Raw genomic sequence first — 27,632 nt, 5'->3', positions numbered from 1 at the left:
CTTAACCTGTTATATCCCACTATGAACCTCTTAACCTGTTATGTCCCACTATGAACCTTTCCTCTGTTTTGTCCTACTATGAACATTTTCCCTTGTTACGTCCCACTATGGACATTTTCCCCTGTTATGTCCCACTATGAACCTCTTAACTTATGTCCCACTATGAACCTCTTAACCTGTTATGTCCCACTATGGACATTTTCCCCTGTTAGTCCCACTAAGGACATTTTCCCCTGTTATGTCCCACTATGAACCTCTTAACTTATGTCCCACTATGAACCTCTTAACCTGTTATGTCCCACTATGAACCTCTTAACCTGTTATGTCCCACTATGGACATTTTCCCTTGTTACGTCCCACTATGAACCTTTTCCCTTGTTACGTCCCACTATGGACATTTCCCCTGTTATGTCCCACTATGGACATTTTCCCCTGTTACGTCCCACTATGGACATTTTCCCCTGTTATGTCCCACTATGAACCTCTTAACCTGTTATATCCCACTATGAACCTCTTAACCTGTTATGTCCCACTATGAACCTTTCCTCTGTTTTGTCCTACTATGAACATTTTCCCTTGTTACGTCCCACTATGGACATTTTCCCCTGTTATGTCCCACTATGAACCTCTTAACTTATGTCCCACTATGAACCTCTTAACCTGTTATGTCCCACTATGGACATTTTCCCCTGTTAGTCCCACTATGGACATTTTCCCCTGTTATGTCCCACTATGAACCTCTTAACTTATGTCCCACTATGAACCTCTTAACCTGTTATGTCCCACTATGAACCTCTTAACCTGTTATGTCCCACTATGAACCTCTTAACCTGTTACGTCCCACTTTTGACATTTTCCCCTGTTATGTCCCACTATGAACCTCTTAACTTATGTCCCACTATGAACCTCTTAACCTGTTATGTCCCACTATGGACATTTTCCCCTGTTAGTCCCACTAAGGACATTTTCCCCTGTTATGTCCCACTATGAACCTCTTAACTTATGTCCCACTATGAACCTCTTAACCTGTTATGTCCCACTATGAACCTCTTAACCTGTTATGTCCCACTATGAACCTCTTAACCTGTTATGTCCCACTATGGACATTTTCCCCTGTTATGTCCCACTATGAACCTCTTAACCTGTTATGTCCCACTATGAAAATTTTAACCTGTTATGTCCCACTATGAACCGTTCCCCGTGCTATGTCCCACTATGGACATTTTCCTCTGTGAATGTTTCCCATTATGAACAATAGGGAACCTAAATACACATTTTGATTCAGATACCATTAAAAGAGTTCATGTACATAATGTCTGATAGGCATATCATATAGAATTTTTAACAACTGTGTACACATTTGAACTGCTTTTAAACCAGCACCCAAACCAACAAGAACCTGACAGGTCCTTCCTTTCTGATTTTGAAAGTTAAAATCTGTTAAAGAAAGCAACCCTTGAATTGAAAAACAGGCCCAGGAGAAATTACGTTGAAAACAAATAGGTCAATGAAAACAATAGGGTACATGATACAGGTTTGAGGAAAATTGCAGGAGATATCATGTTTTCAAGGTAGTCCCAAAATATAAAATAACTCCAATGAACTTGAAAAAAAAAAGGAATATGAATAACGTTTGCCTAATTCTTCAGTGAACTTTTGAACTTTTATGTATAAGTTTGATAGATTCAGCTACAAACATGAAAGAGTGGACAGACAGCGGGATGGACGGGCTGACGCTGATTCCTACAACAATAGATCTAGGTCAGTTTTGGATGAGTGGTCAAGACAGAGAAAAAGTGGACAAATGAGCATTTACTATGACATATCATTCCCAATCAAATTGCATCTCATTTATATGTTTTTATGGCAGGCAAGTAATTAGCAACATCTGTTACTCCAAAGTGCATGCTTCGTATGGATAAATTACACACACGTAAGGTAAGGCCTGACACACGTACTCTTGATTCCTTGTTTCCCTTGTTTCTGGTCAAACTTTGGACTGGTCATCAAGATCCATATTGATGAAGAGGGCGTTCAGAACCTCCAGGTTGGCAAATAATTCTTGTTCAAACTGGTACATGTCCATGATGAGCTGGAAAAAAAAAGAATTAAAATGTGAAATGTTAATAAAACGCGTCAGCACTTGTAAAAAGGGGCCACCAGAAGTGGGTAAATCCCCATGGTCACGCACAAGTATATTAAGTACTTTCCATTGTCGTAGGTTTCTTCCACCACTATTTTGGACAACCTTTGGGAGGCGTTGTGTTGACAAGGTCTCATTTTAAAAGTCCAAATCTTGTCTTAAAACAGCAATCAGGCGATACCAATACTATTTTTGTGCTTTAAAGTAAGTCCACCTTTTACTTTGTCTGATCTTGACATTTTCCCCTTTTTGAAAGCTTTCATATCAAGTAAATATGTCTTCATCAGAAACAATGCTCAGAGAGTCCATATTTCTAACAAATTTGAGGATTTTAAAGTTTTATTTTCATATCGTCCTCGGACATTTGAAAAAGATTTATTCTGCCTGTAAGACAATAAATTAAATTGGTGTGGCCTAACTTGTAAAATAAAATTCACAAAATGAAACGACAACAAATCCCTAACAAATCTGCCAAATTTACGAAATCTGATAGCATTTTTAACATGTTATTTGTGCTGGGCAGTGTTCTTGATAACATAAACGTATCTCACCTGATCATTTGTGTCCTCAGATTCTGATAACATTTTTAACATGTTATTTGTGCTGGGCAGTGTTCTTGATAACATAAACGTATCTCACCTGATCATTTGTGTCCTCAGATTCTGATAACATTTTTAACATGTTATTTGTGCTGGGCAGTGTTCTTGATAACATAAATGTATCTCACCTGATCATTTGTGTCCTCAGATTCTGATAACATTTTTAACATGTTATTTATGCTGGGCAGGGTTCTTGATAACATAAACGTATCTCACCTGATCATTTGTGTCCTCAGATTCTGATAACATTTTTAACATGTTATTTATGCTGGGCAGGGTTCTTGATAACATAAATGTATCTCACCTGATCATTTGTGTCCTCAGATTCTGATAACATTTTTAACATGTTTTTTGTGCTGGGCAGTGTTCTTGATATACCCTGAAAAATGAAACACAAGGTCATCCAAAAAAAAATTCTTTGTATGATGACCAAATATTCTGCCCATGAAAAAGTTGCAAATTTTTCCTGATTCTGAGAGTTTTGTGGATCTTAGGAAGGTGTTTCAAGGTTTCTTAGCAAGGTAGGGTGATTTCCTACTGGAATAATGTCAGTTTCAGCAACACAGGTAATATTTATGGTATTTATTTGTTTCTGAAACTATACTTTTTAGTCGAAAAATTTAGATCATTTAAAGTACCCAGACATTATCAGGAAATAAATGGGGTATTGCAGTACACAATTTGTTTTAATTTTCATTCTGACTAATACAGCACCATTCTCAAGATTTGTCCACTTATAAGCTTGCAGTCAGGTCTATGGTTGGAGGAAACTGGTATGCCAGAGGAAACCATTGATCTTCGTCTGGTACCTGAAAACCTCTAGATTCAATTAATTGTTAAGTTTAGTTTAGTTTAGTTTATTTACCCATTCTCTTACAGAAGGTTCACTTTCAGAAATGATAAACTTAATGAGAAAAAATGACACATTGTATACATGCATACATGTAACTCAACAAACGGCACAAAAAGCTGATAAAAGACCTGCTAATATAGCAAGTCTCTGCACTTGGTTTTCAGCTGATAAAAGACATGCTAATATAGCAAGTCTCTGCATTTGGTTTTAAGCTGATCAAAGACATGCTAATATAGCAAGTCTCTGCATTTGGTTTTAAGCTGATCAAAGACATGCTAATATAGCAAGTCTCTTCATTTGGTTTTAAAAAGTTTTAAGTTGCTTAAAATGTTTATGTCAAAATGCATTAGCAAAGCGTGATTTGCTCAATGCCATACTTTAGAATTTTTCACTTACTTTGATGACAGGTTACAAAATTTATGAGTGGAGGTAACTGGAATGCCTGAGGCACTACATCTGACATATACGCTATTTCCAAAACCACTTCGCAAGGAGCTGAGAACAGTTCATCTTGCTGCATGACTTCGCAACTCTACAACATTGCCCCGACCTATATGAAGTTAAAGGCCCATGCCGCGAGTAGAGGGGGAATAACTTGTTTTCATACCACTGATCACTTAGCAGAAGACCGCGCGACGGGTGGTGTGGGTATAGACAATGCCTGCAGGGCTATAGGCTTTCAGCGTCCGCCCCTAATTCTGACTGGTGTCATGCAGAGCGGAATGACTAAACTTAAAAACTGCATGGCTATCCAATTAACTACACAACTTCATGAAATTCCTGAAAAATCCCACCGTGCTGTGCGCTAAATCAATCGGTAGTCATGTATGAAAACAGTCATCAAACGATGTTGTGTGCCGCAATCAGGGATTCCAAATCAGTGAAATCGAGGTCAAACTCTCTACGCCAACGCCTGTCCAACACCGCTAAACCCTCCACGAAATCCCCTCATTAACTTTATTTCTTGCGTGAGAGCTCACCGCAACATCAGAACCTTCCTCTCAGTACTGAATCTGAACACATGGAATTAACGGTCTCAGCAAAAACCTATGTTTTCATTGGCTGTGACTAAAAAGATGCGTGCACTAGAAGTGAAGAGCGTATTTTTAAACATGTAATGCGGCTCACACCTATCTCCAATGAGCGTAATTAGAACAGTCTAGTACAGATATATCGAACGTATTGATGGTATTTTAAGCAGTGCGCAAGAATATTTCACTCAATATAGTGGGAAGATTTCATAAAATGGCCATCATAAACACAGTGTGCACGTGTTGAGCATAGTGTTCACATGTGAGAAATTTGATGACCATTAACAGTATCATATCTTAAAACATTGTACTGCCATTCCTCATCACATATTCTGGGAACTCAATGTCACGTGTGCCAAATTGTCTTTCAGGTAACTGATAACTTACAGAATTTAACACTGACCAATCAGATGAACTTATTTTCTTTGCCCCCCCCCTTGTCCAAAAGATCAACTGTGATATCTTCCGCCAAATCTAGACCATATGACGAGAGTTCAAAATTTTACATATTGTCATGTACCTAGTGATGATTACAACTTTTAACTACGAATTTGAGTTTGGCCTTGATACTAAACCATTTCAGTAAAACCATCACACAGTCCTGTACAGTTTTTAATATATTTAAATATATATTTAATATTCAATGAATATTTTAGAAACGGACATAGATTGTTATTTCGATTATCAGCTAGAAACTTTAAGTCCAAGCATAAAGAATGTGCTTTTCAGACTTGTCTAGAACTTGAGATATATGCTGGTGTGGATTTTGAAGCGAACCGTCTTCCCAGTACTCCTGTACACAAATGCAGGCACGAGAATACAATTACTGTTATATCGAGAGATGAAGAGGGCAACCACCTGTTCTCTGTAATAGTTTTGCACTTTATATTTCCCGCACACAGCTATGCTGGCTGACTGAAAGGTGTTGTTGTTGTACCGGGTCTCTCAGCACATGGGGGTTTACGAATGTCAGACCTCCTGCAGAGCGCGATGTGTGTCTTAGCGGGGCAGGATTATCCCCAATCTCCCCATTTGCCTGCCGTGGATTGAACCTCGATTTCTTCATGAACCCTGCTTGCGAAAATGTTGCAGAAATACAGCAGATATGTGCAAAAGCAAATAAGTTTAAGTTGGTACCGAACATAATGGCAAGTCTTCCAGCTTTCCACATTATTAACAAAGTTACAATGTGATTTACATAGCAGTTTTGTTCTGTACCAAACAGTTATCCCCTGTCAAATGAATATTTGGTACAAGACACTGTCCCTGTCCTACTGCTTATTTTCATGCTTAACAAGTGGTATGAACTGTGCACAAGACCATACAAGCATAGCGACCACTGTTTGTCACCAAGGTTCCATAAACAGTGAGAGCGGAAAGAATCTATAAATTCCCTATCCAAACACAAGCATAGCGACCACTGCTTGTCACCAAGGTTCCACAAACAGTGAGAGCGGAAAGAATCTATAAATTCCCTGTCCAAACACAAGCACAGCGACCACTGCTTGTCACCAAGGTTCCATAAACAGTGAGAGCGGAAAGAATCTATCAATTCCCTATCCAAACACAAGCATAGAGCCCGCTGATTGTCACCAAGGTTCCACAAACAGTGAGAGCGGAAAGAATCTATACATTCCCTGTCCAAACACAAGCATAGCTACCACTGCTTGTCACCAAGGTTCCACAAACAGTGAGAGCGGAAAGAATCTATAAATTCCCTGTCCAAACACAAGCATAGCGACCACTGCTTGTCACCAAGGTTCCACAAACAGTGAGAGCGGAATGAATCTATAAATTCCCTGTCCAAACACAAGCATAGCGACCACTGCTTGTCACCAAGGTTCCACAAACAATAAGAGCGGAAAGAATCTATAAATTCCCTGTCCAAGGACAGATTTGAACCAGCACCTAGCTTGTCCAAACTGAAATGTTACAATGTACAGTTAGTCATTATCTACTATATTTAATTTACTACAAGAGAGATATATCACTCACCAATACCATCTTTTGCAGAAGCCACCCATGATATTTTTTCAAACTCTGCTCATAGGCTTTCCGTGTGATAGCACCAAAGTTTTCAGACATGTTGCCGCTTTTATATTCTTCAATCATCATGCGAAAAATTGTACAAATGAATTCAAGTCCCCTGAAACATTTGAAGCATACCATTACATATCAGCACATCACAGCACTATTTAATAAGCATCTATCCATGTCCTCATAAAAAACTTGGCACATTCTAAAATTTATTTAACCATAATTTGAAAAAAAAAAAAAAAAAGAAATAATTCCAAATGCTTTCTGAAATTAGAAGTTAATCTGGTACATGTCTATGAAAGTAACACCAATCATAGTTTTCAGGACATGTTTCATATACATGTATGTTTACATTTTTATGTCGTACTTAACAATTCTCAGGCATATGGTGACAAGGAGCCACAGTACACAGTGTTTTCTTGTGCCAAGAATTATCACGCCAAAGATACCAGACATGGCACCCCACCCAGTCACATTATACTGACACTGGACCAACCAGTTTATTGCTCTAACCTCTGTAACCTCATGTGAAGCAATAACGATATTAAGTACCAAACTTAAAGTCTTTGGTATGACCAAAGCTGGGTTTGACTGCAGATCTCTCCACTTCCAGACAGTCACTTTAACCACCATGCCACTGAAACGGATATTTTCAGGAAATTTGGAATATCACTACGGCGATATATGAGAAATGTATTATGAAAGGTACATTAATCAAATTTATCCCCTGCTATCCCACACATTACATGAATAATGTGAAGTTTTGATTGGTCAACATTCCAATCACAGGCTTGTGCATTAACAAAAGTGCAACTGCACCCAGGGCTACTTTTACTGCGCCAGACTACTTTTACTGATATTGACTAGTGATGTGCCAAAAAAAAAACAAAATAGCCAGACTAGATATGGCATGAACCATGGTCATAGTTTCTTTGTACCTATACATGAAAATTTTGAGGCTACGGGCAATAAATTTCAACTTTACAAAACATCAAGAACTTAAACGTTAAAGTTTATTGTAAATAAAATTAATTCGTTTGACACTCTTAAGCAAGCTACTCACAAACTAAAACCTCAACTGTCGCTGAGTCAAATGACAACAGCATGTCTCAGTATCAGATTAAAATTAACTGTTTTAAAGAAATACAACAAGCAAATATCTAGAGTACATCTCTGTTGTCTGTCTACCATCACATTGGAAAAGTCCACGAAGGAACCAAAACACCACGCTTTTAGAAAGATCACTCACTGTTTTGTTAATCCTCAAAGTTCCACAATGATTAGTATTTATTTTATTTATTTGATTGGTGTCTAAATATTTTTAACCAAGTGTTGCGATAAATGAGTGCTTTTGAATAATAATATTGTCAAAAAAAGAAAAATAATATTAAAGCTGATAACTGTGTTGCACACTAATGGATTTTGCAGTGTTTTCTATCACCGTGAACCACAGATTCACGTGAATCTGTTGAACCACAGATTCTCTCAATGTTTTACAGAACTGCACGTATTAAGTGAAGAGAGCCAACCAGTCCAACAGCCTGTTTCATGAAGCATACTGGGTGTTAAGTTTCCCTTAGCTAAGTGCACTTCATATCTCTACAACATGCGTTCTCGTGGTAGTTAAGGGCAAACTCAGCTAAGTGAGCTTCATGAAACCGGCCCTAAACTGCTTGACATACATCAACATCAATATGCATCTCATTTACATACTTGTCACAAGAAACACACAATGTCTTATCTTTCAACTGCCCATTTGTTCCTCGACCTATAAATCTACCCACTATTGTGTTATTGAAAAATTCTGAAATGCTGTGTTAAGAAATAATGAAATAAATAAATACAAAACACTGAGGATATACAATGAGTGACCCAATATATCAGATTTATTAAAAGTAAGATGTAATTTTCTTCTGTTCCAAGCCTCTCGCAATTGCATATAAAATTCCATATGAAAATGGACTTCTTCCATTTTTCCTTTTAACAAGTTCTGATTGACAGGAATCCTGATGAGAACTGCACTCCTGGATTACAACACTGAAAATAAAGCCCTGATTTATCCATGCCCCATGAAGCAATTTACCTTTTCAACCAAAGCCCTCCTACTCTGGCAAGGTCGGTGTCCTGTGTTTTCACCTCATCTTCTAGCATGGCATTGAAGGAGGAAAACTTCTCAGGGTCACTGTCAAATTTTGTCTGTAGTTTCTGCAAGTTCATGTAACAGAAACAACGTATTAGAATTTGATCGGGAGTAGCAGTATCACATTGAACACCATTCTGTAACCTTGCTAGCTAATTTGGCTCAAGGATCTTCTATGAATGTTTATTCTGAAGGTTGCACAAAACATCTGGTGTTTATTTCTTTATGTAGAGATCCTGAGAACCCCACTGAAGTCATTCTATCTGTAACGTGTTGAGGCTGAAGGATGTTTTATTGATGTTTATTAAAGTTGACACAAACTATAAGGTTTTTACTTCTTAACTTAGGGGGTTAGGACATATCCTAACACACCAAGGTACAAAAAACCCTTTCTAGCATTCTCTGATGGACTGAAGTCATTCAGAACCTCCAAGGTGGCATGCAGTGTAAACATCAACAGTGATACTTGCCAACAAAACAACTGCTAGGAGAAAGGAGCCCGCATGGGTGGGTGGGGTTAGGCAGGAGGCTAAACTAGTAAGTTCATCACTGACCTCATTTAAGAAAATTTCTGACCACTGTCGGAAAATACGCAATATATAATGTGACTCAAAATTGAAAATTAAAAAAAAAAAAATCTTTGCATAATATTCTTCATTTCTTTTAAAACCACAATGATCTTTGTTTTAGAGTTCATTTTCATGAGTCCTGTAAGACCAGGGCCTCCATGGCTGAGGTGGTTAGCACAATGACGCTGGAGCCTCTCACCAATGCCATGGCTGTAAGTTTAAGTTCAGCTCATGCTCATGCGCCTGTTGTATAAGTGAAATATTCTTGAGTACAGCATTAGACACCAATCAAATAGATAAATAAGACCTGGGCCCATATTTAATGAACATCTTAAGACTTAAATCAAAAATTCAAATATACCGCTACAATTAAAATGTTTTCCTATTGGAAGCTTTACTACAATGTACTAGCCACAATTTGAGTTCTTGTCTGTTCAGTGTTTGGCTTTTTAAGCAACTGCAATTTACTAAAGTCTTCAGATGCTTTACAAACATGAGACCTGGTACCCTGTCCAAGGTTTAGTCAGTGTAATCCTTGTTACAATCTTACACTGACAAATGGGTATAGCTCAAACAGGGGATGGAAAAAAGGGCCATCTAGACATTCACTTGATTTGGGCTATGTACAATACATGCCCTGCTAAACTTATTGCCTCTACTTGGACATACATGTATTATGCACAATAGAATAAAGAAAATCAATAGTAACTGGATTATACATATATACGTATATGTATATTGGTTTATGAGTCAACAACTGTTGCCATTTTGATGGGATATCTAGACAGGATTTCAGACAGGCAGACCTTTTAATCACAGTCATTTTTTTTCTCTAAAAAATATAAAAAATCACAAATTATAAAGCCTTGTTTTACAGGACAAATATCACAAAATCCCCTGTACCACACAAAAGTGAAATTCTCAGTGAATTCATAGACAATGATTATAAATTACCTAGTTAAGAATAGATTAATATTTATATCCATCTGACTACTACATGCAGATGTGCAAATATGTGCCATATTCTAAAACAAAATAAAAACTTACATTTATATTACCAGCCACATCTGACTTTACAGGTATAAAAGTTTTCCCAAAGGCTTCTGTAAACAAGGATCAAACTGTGTGTTAAGCATGAGGCAAATACATTCACATAGTGTCCAAATCAAGAAAATAGTGAATTGGGTGTGACTGGCTAGGGTGTCTATGATTACATGTCCTACAGTAAGACACTCTGCACCGTTTTTCACGGGCTATATTGTACTAAGCGTCTTAAAACAACATAACAAGTTGAAAAACAGTGTGCATTGTCTACCTACAGCTATATTTTGTGACAACAGAAAAATGACTTGCGAGGTGGGGGTAAAATGTACGATGCACATACGTGACAGGAAGCAAGCCGAAGGAATCAAGTTTGATATGCCTAAGCTTGATTTTGTTTACTGAAATAATATCAGACAAGAGAAACCAAATTTAAAATAATAGTGACTACCCCAATTCTTCAACCTTTTCAACTCTCTCTGCAACCAATGTTTTGAAACATTGAGAGAACTATGGGGTGTAGAGAAATAATTTGCAGTTTCGTGAAGCTTGGATCTTTAATGACACAAACAAATCATTTTTAGCATTATTTTCATAATAATAAGCAACATTCGCATTTTAGGATACACAACACTACACTCCTAACAACAAAACAGCCATGGTCAAATTTAGCACCCAGTCATGGAGAGTCTTGAGGTTGCAGCTGATTCTCAATGCCAATAAAGTGGTAACAATTCTAAGTAACACTTTCTACTTGGCATTTTCAGATTCTTCATTGTTTTTACTACACATGTAAGTTACTGCAAACAGGGACACAATTTCCTGAGCAGAATTTTAATGAAACAGATATCGATACTGTATTTAACGTAGTAAGCATGTCACCGCTAGGTTAAAGCATAGGCTGTTGAGTGAAAATTAGCACTCATCTCTTGTGTAATGCCAGATATTGCAACATTTCTGTAAATAAAATGGCAGCCGTGTGAAATGCTGAAGTGACTTACTGTATATACATGTACATAAATTTCACTGAAAAAAATGATTTAGCGGTTGAGGACTTACAGTAGGTTCTACATACATATGTATGTTTGGGGTTTTATGTCATGCTAAACAATTTTTCATTAATTTTCAGGAGTCATTAGATGCGATGAACACATATAAGTGATACCAACGGCTAAAACAGGAACTTTCTCACCTAAAAACGGTATTATCCCATCGTTGCAGGCTTGAAGAAAGGGCTGTACCAAAATTTGCTTGTCATCAGGCACAGGCTGAAACCTGTGTTCCATTTTGGCAAATAATGACATTTTTCTTAGTCCTAGTTATAAATGAATTAATTATCAAAAAATACTCCGGTCGCCAATCAAAAACACCGGTTGACACTGATCCGGTGTTGTTGTTGTTGTTGTTGTTAAATTCTGTCAAACTTGAACTCAAAGTTTCCTAATAATAACCTTCCTAAAATATGAAATACCGGCGCCTGTGGACACTTTTACAACAATCAGAGTCTAATTTGTCTCAAATGTTATCCTTCTTAAACTTAACTAATCTCTGAAGTCGCTACTTCGCGAAGTCATGGCCAAAAATAACAACAGCCGAACGGGTGACAGGTGGCTAAATTCCACGAGTTGTGCCCCTAGTATACGACTGAACCTAGAGTATACAGACACTAATTTCCTTTGCACTTTCTTTGCGTATTGTTCTTCACGTTAACAACAAATATATGGCAACGAAAATTGGATAAATTTCCCTTAAAACGCTTCGTTACGTACACACTGACTGGAAGAGGAACTCTTTCCCTCGGGCTAGATGGAGGTAGAAAAGTAATAGTAGTAACCGTGCTCCGGAAGTCAACAAATCTGGTAAAATATATTTAATGTCCTAAATTGTTTATTCCCCTCAGTCTTTTCCCGGCAAGTGCAAGCACAATTCAACGAAATCTAAATCACGTGAATTTGGGGAATAGGAAAGGGAGTAGTTTGTTGTCATCTCGAGAAAAATAGAATGAACCAGCTGTAACATGTTAAAACATGCAGCAACAACGACGCCACGAACAAACGAAATCTGGCTCTTATTTTATGACTGGGTGTTGATATAATTTCTCTATTCATTCTAGTTTGGAAGCTTTCTGTGTACCCCTGCTCGACCTCTTGATGTTAACATGTAGGATGGCGTATTTTTAATTATTTTTATTTGTAGGACACGTCATACAGAGATTAGATATGTACATGTACCAGTCACTGTCTGCTGCAAACTAACATAGTTTATTTTACAAATTTGACAATTCACTGAAGAAATTCAGAAGGAAGGAAGGAATTTGTGAATTGTAAGATTCAGATTGCTACTGTTGTTTGCATTTAACCCACTTCTCATGTCATGTTTTACAGCAATCCATTTTGATGGACTGTTTGTGCTATTTTAAAATGTTGACAATCCATCATTGCGAGTCTACCCCTATCTGAGTATCTCTCTAAAAACACAGCACAGATTTCAAACACCAACCTCCTTCCTGCTCATGGCAAAACAGACCTTCAAAGAGCTTTTTGAGGCATAGATGACAAAGTTCAAAACCTGTTCAATCCGAATAGCTTGTTGAATATTCCCTTAGCCTGTGTTGTTTACATGTGAAATTTATCAGACTTAGTTTGTACTGGACAAGCATTGAAATCTATTGATGTTCCTTGATGTTGGCTGGTTCTTGAAGTAAATTAAATAACGTATATGGAAAACATTCATTATAAAACTGTACTGTGATTTTTTTTTTTATATGTATGTATATATGTATATGTATGTGCCGTATGGAATCTTATTGAAGCCATATTTTTGTAATAATATTGTTACTATAGTGAATTTATTAATGTTGATAAATCATAAGTCCGTCAGACCAGTACATGCTTGTGTAATTCTACTGCTTCAGCTGGTCTGAGACCAGTAGACTATTGATAATCTTGAGTATTGCTAGCACGGGACGGGCAGTGAATTCATACTGGCACTGTCCGTTGTCCCCATAAGACATATAAGGCTAACTGCTGTCATGTAAGTCAAACATTTAGTAGTGTTTAGACATAAAACACCTTTGAAATAAGTAAAAAGACGTAGCAAATGTATTTTTGTTTATCTTTGCAGAGTCCCAGGTATTAAATTTAAAATCATTACATATAGGACAAAGAAATGGCATTGCCAACTTTGACCTCATCCTGGGCTACAAGAAAGAACTTCTATGAACATTCAATAGTCAACAGACGTAATAAGGAATCAGACTTCAGGGAGAAATGGGCCAACACAGCTGGATATTTCCAAAAGTCTAATGTAGAGGTAACAAAGCAAAATGGATGGACGAGTGATAAGTCATTCCATAATAGGTGAGAATTAATACAGTGTTTCCTGTTTCCCAGATTACCCCTTTTGCACTGTTCTCAGGATCAATAGCATGCAGGCTATCAGTTTTGCTTTTAATCTGGTGTGTGTGTGTGTATGTATGTGTTTGTGAGGTATTTAATTGTATATTTAGCCCAGAAATGCCAAAATTTGTGATGGGGTGAAATATTTTGGGTCATATCTGTTTTAGGTCATTTCTGTTAAATGTTAACCATAATCCAACATGTAGTTTTTATTTTTAATGATACTTAATAGCCTAAAAGGCAAAGAAAACTACCATAAAGTATATGTGAGATGAAAGACCAATGAACGTTGTAGTTTGATTTTTTTTTTTTTGTATAGAATTGTTTCAACCTAGTAAAATACATTTGAGACTTTAGATTCGAAGGTGACCGTTTCTGACCATATTGCGACCGGTTTACTCACTTCAGGTTTTTGCCTCTTAACACACATGGACAGTGTTGCTAGATTTTGTCATTCGAAGTGCATACACGGTAGATCTATGAATGCATTTACCAAATGAATCTTGAAATGAACTGTTTCAAGCAAAACATATGGATGTGATACCCTCTGTGTCATTGCAGACCGTAGCAGTACATGTATTTCATGTCTTAAAACCATTTTACATCGCCCGTAAAATTCTACAAAAAGTAAATCAAACTCTTTTCCAAGTTAGTGTTTAGTCTTTCATCTGATATATATACTTCATTTTAGTGGTTTTTTTTGCCTTTTATTAATTGTCAGTAATTAATATTATTTACACTTTATGAACAGGTGTGCATTATTTTCCACAGCATGGATGCCTATAAAGCAATATTCCAAAAAGAAAACAAACTTGCTCAACTTAAGAGAAGACGATTAAAGCTTGCAGATATGTTGCAAAAAGAAAAATTGGCTTATGAGGTAAGTGTATGGCACAACCCAATTGAACATTTGAAACATAGATCTGTAGTTTTGCTTGTTTTTTTATATTGACTTCAAACTGCCTGTATATTGGAATAGGTAGTTGCACTCAAGTGTCATGTTTTTTTATATATATATGTATATATATATATATATATGTACATTGGAATCTCAACACTAACTGGAGTATCTGCCCCACTGTCATGCAGTTATCATGGGCCAATAGGTATGAGCATGTTAATAGTTGAAATTCTGGCTAAAGTTATGCTCAGAATAGGGCATAACAGAGGAATTTCATGTCAAAAATATTTAATTTCCTTTATTGACAACTGCTTTGCAAATGTCTTATTTTACTGATTTTGAGTCATTTGAATGGCATGAATATCCTGATGAACTGGTGATTATGAAGACATCGTGTGTCCTCAGAGGGTAATGCTATTGCTTATGTTTGATTAGAATTCAAAATTTCCCAGCCTGGATATTCAAACAGGGTTAAAGTAGTGAATATGTATGAGTAATCTGTAATTTTGTGCATGTACCTAGGCTGAGCTGAAGGATTTGGCCGACGGTAACTTCAACCTGGAGGATATGAGGGAAAGGGTGGATGAGCTAAAGAGTGCAAGAGAGGAAAAACGCAAACAGGTAACTTGGTAATTTGGCAAATACATTATATATCTTATATTCTCAGTATCAAAATGCTTTCAGGAGACCCAGAATCAAACCCTTTCCGGGTCCTACCAAAGAATTTAAAAATCGTACTTGTTGCTACCTTGCTTGGTGCTCAGCACTGGGAGGTTAGAGAAAACAGAACTGGTTGGCCCAGTGTCAGTGTAATGTGACTGGGTGGAGTGTCATATCTGGTGTCTTTGGCTTGATGCTTCAGTGGGGGGCAGTACTCAGCCTGCCACATGGAGACCCTGTGTATGTACACGCATCTTATGATTCCTCTTCGTCGTATGACTGAAAAATTGTTAAGTGCAATGTTAAACCGCAAGCATTCATTCATTTATTTAATGTGTTGTTTGTTTAAGTTTGATCCCACTGCTTTCTGAATATCGCATTACATGTACCAGCTGTACTGAGTTGACAATCAGCATCAGCAGATAGTAGAAGCCGAAAGCTAACCTAGATTTTAGTTTAAACTGACTTTAAACAGTTACTAAATTATTGACTAAATACAGTTATACATATTGCTGTGTGCTTGAAAGCTAGCATAAGTGGTTCAAATACAGGAAATGAAGATTGCTGTATTATAAATGTAAGTTTATGTCATAAATGCCAGCGGCACAAAGCTCTTCATTTCCCCTCCCTGTATAGAAGTGGCAGCCAGGATATAACAGAAAAGAGGGCCTCTGTGGTTAAATGGTTAGTGTGCTATGGCAGCACAATGGCTCAGGAGTCTCTCACATATGCACATATACATAAGCCCACTTCCTGTTTTACCCCTCTGATGGTATGTAGGAAGGTCTGTCAGCGGATGGTTGTGGGTTTCCTCCAGGCCTTGAATGGTTTCATCCCACTGTAATGCTGGCTTCTGTCGTAAATTAAAATGAAACTTTCTTGAGTAATCAAATAAATATGACGGAGTTATTTAACATGGGCATAAAATAATTAGGAAAAATCGGCTTCCTTCAATTTTGTTTGCTAGTAGAATATGAAAGGTCAGAAATTAATGGCAAATAGATTCATATAAATGTAAGATGGTGTGTACAAAAGAAAAAAAGAAGTTGCAAATACAGAGTACATTTGTTCTTTTGTGTTTTTTGTTCTTCAGGTTGCTTCAGAAAAATTGTATGAGCATTGGAAACAGAACCACCCAGAACTGAGAAAAGTAACAGGGTTTTATGTGTTTCTTTAATATATTTTTAGATAAATCATTATGTTTTCAGATAAATCATTACATTTTCAGATAAATCCTTATGTTTTCAGACAAATCATTAAGTTTTCAAGGAATTCGTTACTGAAGAAATTTATTTGAAACTTCATTTAACTTCACTGGAGGATTGTATTTCATTGAGTCTTACAGTGGTATTGTAATATTGCTCTTATTAAAGGTACTTAGTTTCTTTGAAGGTTGATTGGTGAATTCCATTCCAATCTTATCCAGTGTTCAAATATACAGTACACAAAATCACATCGCCATACGCCAAGTTGGAAGTCTGCTTGATTTGTAGTGTTCAGATTGGAAAAGCTCTCAGTATTTGACATTGTATATTATAAGTGAGAATGTTTACCTGTTTGAGCAGATTGAACAAGATCAGTTGGTAGATCATGTGGTAGAAGCCTGGTCAGGTCAAGTGGAAGAGAAGGAAGAGGTGAGTTTTTACCTGTAACATGTGATTATCAGACATAATAAGTTCTAATCAGAATCTTTTTATTTGAATTCAGTACATATGAATTATTGACCAGTCGGAGAAAGACAACAGTGTATGACATTACTTCTGAAGTTGTGGAAGTTTGTTTCAGTCCTTGGAAATTTACAGTCTAATCTTTCTGTTCAGTGTTCATTGTACATTTTGTGAAACATAATTAATTGATTTCGATTGATTAATTTATTCGCCACAGATTTCATGTAGATACATATATTGATTATTGATTGAAAGTTGGGCAATGGTGGAATAAAAGTCATTGTTCTGTCCCAAAATATACACATGGAATATTTCACATAAATAGTCAGGGTGGTACATTGTGAGATATAACTTTTGTATTAAAATACTTTTTCATGGATTTATGTCATAGGGAAGCTAAAACAAGTCTAATCATCCAGACTTTTTTTGGGGTTTTTTTTAAGTGGACATTTGTTGTTGTTTTTTTTCTAGAAACTAGAAAGTGCTAGGAAAGAAAAGGAAGAGTATGAGCGCGAGATGGAAGAAGAGCGTCAGGCGGCAATCACCATGGCGATGAGACGAGAAGAGAGAAAGCGTGAGGAGGAGCGTCAATTAAAAGCCGTGCTGAAAAGTCAGATGGAGGAGCTACAACTGAAAGAGGCACAGGTATGTTAGCTATGACCTTCACAGGCTTCATGCCTGGGTCACTGGGTCAGAGGTTAATTTATTTATTCATTTATTTTAGGGGATGTTTTCAAACCTAATTCAGAATATATGTACATGTAGTTTGCATATTCATGACAGTACATGCCAGCAGAAGTTGATTTAGGTGTAAAATGTACATACATGTACATAAAAATATATAAAATATATAAATTTTGATAGGCAACACCAATTAAAACATTTCTTTTTCAGGCAAAATGAGTCTTTTTAGTGTGTGCCGTGTGTGAGATATTGTGAGAAGGGGGACAAGTGGCAGTGTCGGTGTTGGTGTCTGGTTAATAGCTATTTTTTTAGCTCCTGTATAATGGGCTCTCATATGTGGATTGAAGGTTAAGCTTTTTCTTGTAGTTGCTGCACATGTATAATGGACTCTCATTCAGTGATTGAAGGTTAGGCTTTGTTTTTTTTAGCTCTTGTGCATTGTTCTGTCATACATGGATTGGAGGTTAGACATTTTTTTTTCTTTCCCTAGTCTAAGGTATGGTGTGTAAATGCATTTTCTGGGATGGCAGCTTAGGTCTTTTTTCTTTTTTTTTTTTCAGCTCTTGTATTTTGCGCTGTCACACATAGATTGAAGGTTAGGCTTTTTTTTTTGCTCCCTAGTTTAAGGTATGGTGTGTAAAGGCACATTCTTAGATGGCAGATTTAGCTTTGTTTTTTTAGCTTCTGTATAATGCAATCATGTGGATCTCTAACATACAGCGATAGAAAGTTATGTTTTGTTTTTTGTTTTGTTTTTTATATATATCTCTTTTTGCCTGTGTTCGTCTACAAAGAGCCTACTGTTGGAACGTTGAACTGTTTTATTGGTTTTAGTTGTTTGGGCTTTGTGAATAATTTTTTATTGATTTTAATTGATAGACTATCAATTCAACATCTACCAGTTATATAAACTTTAGTCGGTTTTCTGTAGTAAACACCTTGTCTAGAAATTAAGCCTCCATGCAGGGCAACAGTTTTTTGTATATAGGATTTATGTAACTTTATTGCTTATGAGATTTATGGACTTGAGATTTATTGCCAGATTTACCAATTTTTGTAATCAAGTAAAGTTTCATGCAGGGATACAATTTTTATGCACATGCCTACGTACATGTAGGAGAACACGAAGGGTATTAGGTTCCTCTGGCAGTTGTACCAGATTTGCCACCATTTTCCTGTTTTGTGGACACACATTCAGATTGACTTCATTCTCTTCTCCGGTAAACACGGATTTCTACAAGCCACAGTTTCTTGTAGGGCTACGGTTTCTTATGTAATCACTTATCTACATAAGCTTTTAATCTCTCTAGCTACTTTAACAGATTTGTGGTGTAAGAATTTGCCTTGGTGTGTACCAGTTTATCTGGTATACATAGTATCTGTGAAAAGCTGAAGTTGTCTTTAGTCATAAACTTGACCAATCACTGTCAGTAAAGTATTCTTGAATATGGTGTATAATAAAAAAATATCACTGTCATTTAATTACATTTAATTGTTAAAGCTGTGTATACTTTGATTGAGCTCTGCCTTACAGCATGAAGAATCAGGGGGGAAAAGGGGATGCTTGCATTCACAAAAAAGTCTTTAAAAATGTTTTCATCTAGGTCATTCTTGGAATTGGACCTGAATTGTTTGAATATCACAGAGCTAGGAGGGAAAAGAAGTCGTTATTGCCTTTTCTGGTGCTCATTTTGTATCAAAGTAATGCTCTTGTGTTTTAGGCAGAGAAACTGAAAAGAGAGCAAGAAGCCCTGATTAGACAGCAGTGGGAAATTGAGCAGATGGAGGAACAACGAAAGTTCCTGGAGCAGAAACGGATGAAACAAGAACACGGGTAACAGGGAATCACATTAAATAACTTTTGTCATTTTAAGGTCACCTGTATGTAGTGAAGTGAGGTAGTGTGAGAGGGGGGGAAAGTGTCGTTATTTGAGTCCGGTTATGCTCTTTTATTTTTTGGCTCCTGTATTATTCGGTATAAATTATTATGTACAAATGTAGTAAATAGTTGTCTGACAAAATGACATAAAATGTTGTAATAAAATAATGTATTAAATTAAAAAAACATGTATTTCAAGCATGTAATCTGAATGCATAAGTATTTCTTCTTTTGACAGTCGCGTGTTGTTACGACAACATATAGCCCACATGCGCAGACGATCAAGGCAGATACAAGAAGAGTTGGTGAGACATTATTCTCAAAATGACCCAACATTATTTAACAGAGACTCTGGGCCCAGTTGTTTGAAAGTGTATTATCTAATACTGGTATTAAGTCATATTTTGTATTTAAACTTTTAACCAAACTCAACAGCCAAAGCAATTCTCCAAAGACAAAGTATAACAGCAGCGGTTTTAGTTTATATTTAATATAATGTTACACAAGTTTTTTTTAGGCTAAGAACAAAATTGAAGACTTGGCTTAAACTTCAATCTGGTATTAAGTCTTAAACCAGGTTTGAACAACTGGGCCCTGGCCATTTTATGATTTATTTGTTTATTTATTTGATTGGTGCTTTACGCCGTACTCAAGAATATTTCACTTATACAACGACGGCGGTCAGCATTATGATGGGTAGAAGCCGCGCAGAGCCCGGGGGCAACCCACGACCATCCGCAGGTTGCTGGAAGACCTTCCTACTTACAACCGGAGAGGAGGCCAGCATGAGCTGGACTTAAACTCACAGCGACCACATCGGTGAGAGACTCCTGGCTCATTACGCTATGCTAGCGCGCTAACCAACTGAGCCACGGAGGCCCCCACCATTTTATGAAAGCAAGTTTTTTTATTAAACCATACCATACCAATACTTTCTTTGAGTACAACAAATTCTGTGCACATGGCCATTTGAAGTACATGTGCAACATGCTGGTAGTTGATAAGATTCCGTTTGTTTCCCAATGTTCTTTTCTTTGTCAGTGTATTCAGAGAAATGTGTTAAAAGTTTTCTGACACTAGTGAAGATTTATTTCACATGTCCAAAACTGTTTGAATCTTCCCTTGTACAGGAGCTTGATCGTCAAATTTTGGAATCTCTTTTGGAGAAAGAGCAATTCACCCAGAGACAGGAGAATGCTAAGAAAGCACAGGCGAGGGCTGATGCTGCCTGGATGAAGCAGGTCAGTGTCACCGTGGTATTAGGGTCATTTCATATCATAGAGGCTATACCAGAGATTTGGGGACAAAAATATTCATTCTTCTCAAACGAAATCAAATATTTATTCAGGGCCTCCTGTTCTCTTTTCACTTTTAAATCAAGATTAGACAAAATCATTGCCTTTCAGTAAATATCTCGTAAGTCAACTATTTCTGGTGGTAAAATGATTTGAATAAGTTGTAACAAAACCCGCATCGTGAATTTCAGAACTTCATTAAAGAAACAGTAACGTGCACAGACGATATGTGTTATTTGGGATATCCTAAAATAATAACCAAAATTCAGTTGGATTCGCATGGATCCATTTTTTGCCACAAATTTAATAATAAGTAATAATAGGTAGAAGTGGCCTGAGAGAGAGTCAGAACTAGTCAAGCCACAAAACCGTCAATATATGTGTTGCTTCACTGAAACAGTTTGATATTGACACCTGATGTGACACTACATTTAATAAGTTTTAAGACATTCTTTTCTTGGTTGGTTTTTATGGCTCTGTATGAACATGTCCTTGCACTTACTTCTCATAGCGGTCAGACTTGTCCTTAGCCTACCAAAAAAATGTTAATTTTAAATCAGGTGAGGTCTTGAATCCAGATTTTTTATACAAAAATATTGTTTAATTGCATGTTATCTTTGGTCTTGATCTTGTCAAGGACAAATTCTAACAGTCTAAATGTTAGCCAGTCTCGCACTTTGGCTTTATCAATACAGCACTTCTTTTTCCGAAATTTGGTTGAAGAACAAATATGTATGACGAGTGTAAAAAAGTTTTGGTTTCTTTTCTCCCACAGGTGATTGAAGACCAGATCCGTTTGGAGAAGGCCAGAGAGGCAGAACTTGACATGTTGTACCAGTAAGTGGGCTGTCTGTAACGAACAAACAAGAAAAATTTGTCATGGATTCTTTTTTTTTAAACGGGCCATATCACAGTTTCATTAGAGTACAGAAAGTTAAGCATAAATATTCATTTCATTAAAATGGCAGAGGTGGTTAGGACTCAATGCGGTCACTGTGAGTTCAAGTCCAGTTCATGCTGGCTTCCTCTCCTGCCGTATGTGGAAGGTCTGGCATCAATCTGCAGATGTAGTCGTGGTTTTCCCCGGGGTTCTGCCCAGTTTCCTCCCATCATAATGCTGGTCGCCGTCGTATGAGTGAAATATTCTTGAGTACAGTACAAAAATCCCAATCAAATAAATAAATAAATCATTTCATTTCAACTGGAACATGGGTGTCTGTATGGATTGAAGCTTTTATGTATACATTTAGTGGATATTTCAACAAAATGTTTTTTTTTTTTTTTTGTAAGCTTTTATTCAGCAGCTCTACAACTGGGTTATTCCATCTGTCACTCATTCTGTCAGTGGGAAGCCTTTTGATATCTGCCTTTAGACATGGGCTGGTCAGTTAAAATTTTCATGCCCTATCTTTTAGTAAGGGTAATGCCTTTAACCGGTAGTTATTCATTTTTTTTATCATTTTTTTCATTTTTGGGGAAATATTACGTGCATGTAGGTGAAGTGCTTTAGTTGCCTGCATCTTTAGCCTTGCACATTTCTCTCCTGCAGGGACGAGGCGGCCCGCATGTGGCAGAAGCGGGAAGCAGAGTGGGAGAAGGAACGGAGAGCGCGGGAGAAGCTCATGAAGGAGGTCAGATAATAGTCTGTTCTTTGATTGTTCACACCTGTCATTGTTTGGGCTGCAGGTTCAAGTCAGGAGTTTTGTCTGGTACTTGGCGAGTTTTGTCCAGTACTTGACGAGGTTTGTCTGGTACCTGGCGAGGTTTGTCTGGGACAGAGAGGTTTGTCTGGTACCTGGTGAGTTTTGTCTGGTACCTGGCGAGGTTTGTCTGCTGCCTGGGGAGTTTTTTCTGGTACCTGGCGAGTTTGTCTGGTACCTGGCGAGTTTTGTCTGGTACCTGGCGACGTTTGTCTGGTGCCTGGCGACTTTTGTCTGATACCTGGCGACTTTTGTCTGGTACCTGGCGAAGTTGTCTGGTACCTGGCGAAGTTTACGCCTATAAGGAAAAAATTCTTGAACTCACCCTTAAACACAAATCGGTCAGTCATTTTGATCATTCACACTGTACATACTCTAAATCCTCAACAAATTTGACCACATACATAGTGTAATTTCAGGGTTGTTCTACTTGTTAGCTGAACTCGACAGGCCTTGCTATCAAGGTGGTGTCCAGAATGTATATTATTTGAAATTGACACAGTTTAAGGCCTTCTGCTTACAGGTTACCATACCTTATGTTGAACATAATACAGATGCACACAGCAGGTATATTTATCAGTTTTGTGTTTTGTGTATACTGTAAATGGCACTTTGCCAAAACTTGTACAAAGGACACTTGTAAATCTAAAATTAGAGGGGCAATATCAGGAAATTACTTGAATTAAGCCATTGTCGTTGAGGGGCTTATCCTTGAGTTTTCAACACTCAGGGCTTTGGCTCAGTCTCAATCCAGTTTTTGAGATTCCCAGTCTCCACAGTTTTCGTACCTTTTTGGCAGCAAAGTGGTTGACATTGACAGCAAAGTGGTTGACGTTGACAGTAAAGTGGTTGATGTTGACAGTGTGCCCTTTTAGTGCGTCTTACATGAAGTCCTGTCTAGAATGTTTGAATGTTATCTTTTTAAGTAAACATTAAGCTCTGAGTACACCAGAAAAGCCATACTTCTGAAGCCTGTTGAAACTAAGTTATGATGTTTTGCATATTTTTACACACCCTCGCCATTAGGCATAGGGTATTATGCTATACCGATTTCATCTGTCCGTTTTCGTTTCCGGGCTACATCTCCAATTATTTTCCACAAGGGTTTTACTTTTTGGTGGATACATAGATACAGAGACGACAGTGTGTCTCGTCTCACATTTATTCCTTTCCGCAGATATCATGGTAATCACATACCCATTTTCTTTATATATACTTTATTAATAAATATGATTTCGTGTCCGGGCTATAACTCCAACTGTTTTCTGTGTAGAGCTTTAATTTTTGGGGGATACATGCATACACAGATGATGATGTGTCACGTCTCACATTTGTTCATTTCCACGATTGTCATGGTTACCAGATCGCCAGTTTTCTTATATATACTATATGGATAGATATGATTTCGTGTCAGGGCTATAACTCCAACCTAGGGGCCTCCATAGTGGCGACGCAATGATTCAGGAGTCATTGGACTTGAACCCATAGCAACAGATGTGAGGCTTCTGTCTCATTATGCTGCACTAGCATGCTAACCACTAGTCCAACCAGTCCTTGCCATAGCTAGGTAGGACACAGACACATATTTTTCTGTTACTAATATTATTCCTTTAGTTGGAATCCTCCATACTGTCAACGGCACCATTGCTGTAGTGATGTAATTTATCATTTAGCTGTGGTGGGGAATGGAGCTCGTTTTAAATAGCCATAATGTTCACCGTCAGTATGTGTGTATGTGTAACTTTTTGTCTTATGTCAGGTGTTGGCAGAACGGCAGATACAGATTGAGGACAAGATGGAGGATTTACGTCTGCAGCAGGAAGACTCGCTGCAGAGGCGTGAGGAACTGCTGCAAGAGATGGAGGTGGCCAATCAGATGACGAGACGAGAGCAAGAACAAACGGAGGCACTGAAGTCAGCTCGCAAACAGGAACTGGAGGAACAGGTTAAGTGTTATCCTGTTAACATTTCATCTCCATATTACATGTGTATGGGTAGTGTTATCATCCTGGTGTAATATTATCACCATTGTTATCATGTGTGTAAGAATATTATGGTTATTACATCTAGATCTTAGACATGCCATCAAACCCGCCTTGGGATCAAACCTGCCTTGGGATCAAACTCGCCTTGGTCATATTGAAGACTTAAAAAGTGGTACTCGTTGCCGCCTGGTTTGGAGCTTAGCACTGAGAGGTTAGAGAAAGTAATCAGGACAGGTTAGCCCAACGTCAGTATAATGTGACTGAGTGAAGTGTCATGTCTGGTATCTTCAGCATGATACTTCTGTGGTGGTAGCCATTTGGCGGCACGGACACGCCCTGCCACAAGAAGTCAAGGTATATATGTACGTGCAAGAAGATACATTATATATACATGCACCTAATGACTCTTTGTCGTCATATGATTGGACAGTTGCTAAGGACAGCGTAAAACCCCAAGCATATATATATATATACATATATCTCATTCTCAAACATGCCCTAAAGTATAAAGGGAGTGCACTCTGCTCTCCACATACCTGACTCTCGTGTGTGTGCTGTGTTGTAGATTTGGACGCGTCGCGGGGAGGCTGAGGCGCGTGAGCTGAGATTGAGGCTAGAGGATGAGGCAGAGCGTGTTGATCAGGAGCAAGAGGAGGAGCTGCTACGTCAGGAGACAGAAAGGATGAGGCGGCAGGCGTTCACACCACGGGTGAGTTAGCTACCCACTGACAACATACGTCATGTATGTAGAACGATCAAGTGGATTTGTTGCAGAACACAGTTGGGTCAATTTTAAACATGAAGTTATTTGATTTGAATTAGCGAGCTACATTGTGTTCTTTCTTCCTTTTGGCTACTGATAACTACCTTTTTAGTCACCTACTGGTAGCAGAACGTACTATAGAAACATTTCACTGTATTAAATTGAAATTTAACACATGGCTGCACCATGACGACTTCTAGATGAGCTTCCCAGTTGGCTTCACTTTTGAGCATTCTCAGCAAAATTATGGCCATTTTTGTCCTGGGTTAGAAGGATCATCGCCCTGACTAGAAACTTAGTACCTGGCGATTCTACACCATGACAAGTTGCAGACCAAGCTGGAGGTTTGGGTTGTTAAATTGACAATTTTCATCAAAATTACAGCTGTTCGTGTTGTGTTCTGACATAGTTATTACTTCTGACAACTCAAACTGCCAGGGGACATGTACTGAAAAGGGATACTTCCTGAAAGTTTGTTTCTTAAACTCAAGCCCTTGTCCAGCTGGTAAACTCATTTCATAATAAATTATCTTTCTCATATCTCTGTTTTTGTCCTTCGTTACAGAACTACGGGAGAAAGCAGGCGTGGACATGAGTCTCGTGTACATCCATGTCACCTCAGTGGTCCCTGGCACCCCAATTCAGAAGATTATCACCTGTAAAGCACACAAGACATTTTGCGGCACTATACTGCCCAGCGAGTCATAAAGTCATTAAATGTTTATGTTCATGTACTGTTATAATATTTACCGTCCAGAACCAAGCAAGAACACTTGAATGTAAATGTTATGTAAGTAATCTGTTGTAATTATTTTGTTATCAGTGCAGCTATTTCACATCAGATCTTGACTTATAAGAATGTTAAACGTGAAAAGGATTTCTTCATTGTCATGATCATTGCGTGATGATGTTGTAAAATTTTATTCACCGTTGACCAGTTGGCTGAGAGACCATGATCATTTATTGTTGTTAATCAGCGTGGACTATTAATCACAACATGGCTGATAAATTTTGACAGTAATGCCAAATCCTTTTAGCTGAGACAAGCACCTACATGTATATAAGTGTTAGTCCCCCTGCCTGTCAGGTTGCCATTCAATCAGTCAGATTTTTACACTTACCCATTAGCATGGCCCATTCAGTTAACAAGTGTCCTGCGTGTAAGACCGCATGGATGTTTTGCAGGATGTCTCAGCGGTTGCCTATTTGTGCTTGTTTTTTCATGTCTACATTATTATCTTTGCTCTGATTGTGGTAACACTTGTGATAACACTTGTGATAACATTCTTACCTTGATATATTTCATCGGCATTAACTTACATTTGTCATTACCGGCCGTAAGTGGGAAGGTCTGCCAGCAACCTGCAGATGGTCATCAGTTTCCCTCGGGTTCTGCCAGGTTTCCTCCCACCATAATGCTGGCCGCCATCGTATAATTGAAATATTCTTGAGTACGGCGTAAAACACCAATCAAGTCAAGAACTTTTGTCATTAAGGCAGCATAAACTGCATGTACGTGTACTGGCATCCCTTGGGAGTGATCTTTGTCCGTGCATCCGTAAGTTCAGTCACAGTGTAAACTAGAGTGAAACAAGTTTATAAGTGATCGTGAAATGATAATGTTCTGATTCTAAATATTCTGTCCAGAAAATGAGTGAATTTTATGATAGACTTGCCAAGAATGAACCAAATGATGCAAGTAGCATGGAAATCAAATTCAAGACTATATGTATACTGATCGTTGTTTTTACAAGGTGGCAACAAAAATCATTTAGCAAGTGCTTGTCTTCATTCTGTTCATTCAGCAATACGCAACTCTATTTGAGGTGCACAAAATGAGTAGCTATGTATTAGGAATGTTGAAAATTTTGATCAATTTAAAAAGCTATTCCATGTAACATATTGCAACAGTCTATAACTGAGAACATTGTACCACAGTGTTCAGAGATTTGACAAATGTTTTGTACATCGGGCTTGTAGATTATCACTCTATTTTTTGGTGTTCTTGGTAGCCATTTTAGCATATTGCTTCAGTAACTGTATCATATGCCTCATTATTTTGAATCTCTGTATCTTGGTTGTAGCTGTAGGGATAAGATGCTTGCCTGTTCATTGTTAGGCGTGTTGGAATTTTCAAGATGCTATTGCCAGAGATCTGTGCTTTATTCCAAGCAATCTGATTTTCTCCACCCCTGAACTGAGCATCATGACATAAGAGAAATATTCTTAAATCAAGCGTCAAACACCAATTAATGAAATCTTTGTTAGAAAAATGTTTTATTCATCT

At 37.7% G+C, this 27,632-nt stretch overlaps 2 protein-coding genes across 2 annotated transcripts; one reads left to right on the top strand and one right to left on the bottom strand.

The window, feature by feature from the left end:
• Positions 1-862: 862 nt before the first annotated feature.
• Positions 863-11,751, bottom strand: LOC135476768 (glycolipid transfer protein-like). Its single transcript, XM_064756897.1, has 6 exons — positions 11,606-11,751; positions 10,420-10,475; positions 8,747-8,868; positions 6,622-6,772; positions 3,047-3,121; positions 863-2,092 (listed from the first exon to the last, which is right to left on the bottom strand). Exons 1-6 carry the CDS (start codon positions 11,715-11,717, stop codon positions 1,988-1,990), a joined length of 621 nt encoding a protein of 206 aa, XP_064612967.1. The 5' UTR covers positions 11,718-11,751; the 3' UTR covers positions 863-1,987.
• A 501-nt stretch (positions 11,752-12,252) lies between these two features.
• Positions 12,253-26,053, top strand: LOC135476963 (trichoplein keratin filament-binding protein-like). The gene is made up of 15 exons (XM_064757110.1): positions 12,253-12,272; positions 13,537-13,772; positions 14,583-14,691; positions 15,235-15,333; positions 16,466-16,522; positions 16,938-17,006; positions 17,511-17,684; positions 19,445-19,557; positions 19,841-19,907; positions 20,733-20,843; positions 21,673-21,734; positions 22,447-22,528; positions 24,357-24,542; positions 25,148-25,295; positions 25,911-26,053. The coding sequence occupies exons 2-15, from the start codon at positions 13,582-13,584 to the stop codon at positions 26,051-26,053; spliced, it is 1,611 nt and encodes a 536-aa protein (XP_064613180.1). The 5' UTR covers positions 12,253-12,272; positions 13,537-13,581.
• Positions 26,054-27,632: the final 1,579 nt, after the last annotated feature.

The sequence above is a fragment of the Liolophura sinensis genome, chromosome 10 (assembly GCF_032854445.1).
Source record: "Liolophura sinensis isolate JHLJ2023 chromosome 10, CUHK_Ljap_v2, whole genome shotgun sequence".
Taxonomy (NCBI): domain Eukaryota; kingdom Metazoa; phylum Mollusca; class Polyplacophora; order Chitonida; family Chitonidae; genus Liolophura; species Liolophura sinensis.
Note: the sequence above shows the minus strand (reverse complement) of the source record. Positions and strands in the feature narration are given on the sequence as shown.

Coding starts and splice junctions, on each gene's coding strand:
- LOC135476768 (XM_064756897.1), bottom strand. CDS start 11,717: ATGTCATTATTTGCCAAAATGGAACACAGGTTTCAGCCTGTGCCTGAT. Junction 3,122..6,621: donor TTCTGCAAAAGATGGTATTG/GTGAGTGATATA, acceptor TTCATTTTTCAG/GGTATATCAAGAACACTGCC. Junction 2,093..3,046: donor CTGAGGACACAAATGATCAG/GTGAGATACATT, acceptor TTTTTTTTCCAG/CTCATCATGGACATGTACCA.
- LOC135476963 (XM_064757110.1), top strand. CDS start 13,582: ATGGCATTGCCAACTTTGACCTCATCCTGGGCTACAAGAAAGAACTTC. Junction 13,773..14,582: donor GATAAGTCATTCCATAATAG/GTGAGAATTAAT, acceptor TATTTTCCACAG/CATGGATGCCTATAAAGCAA. Junction 25,296..25,910: donor GGCGTTCACACCACGGGTGA/GTTAGCTACCCA, acceptor CCTTCGTTACAG/AACTACGGGAGAAAGCAGGC.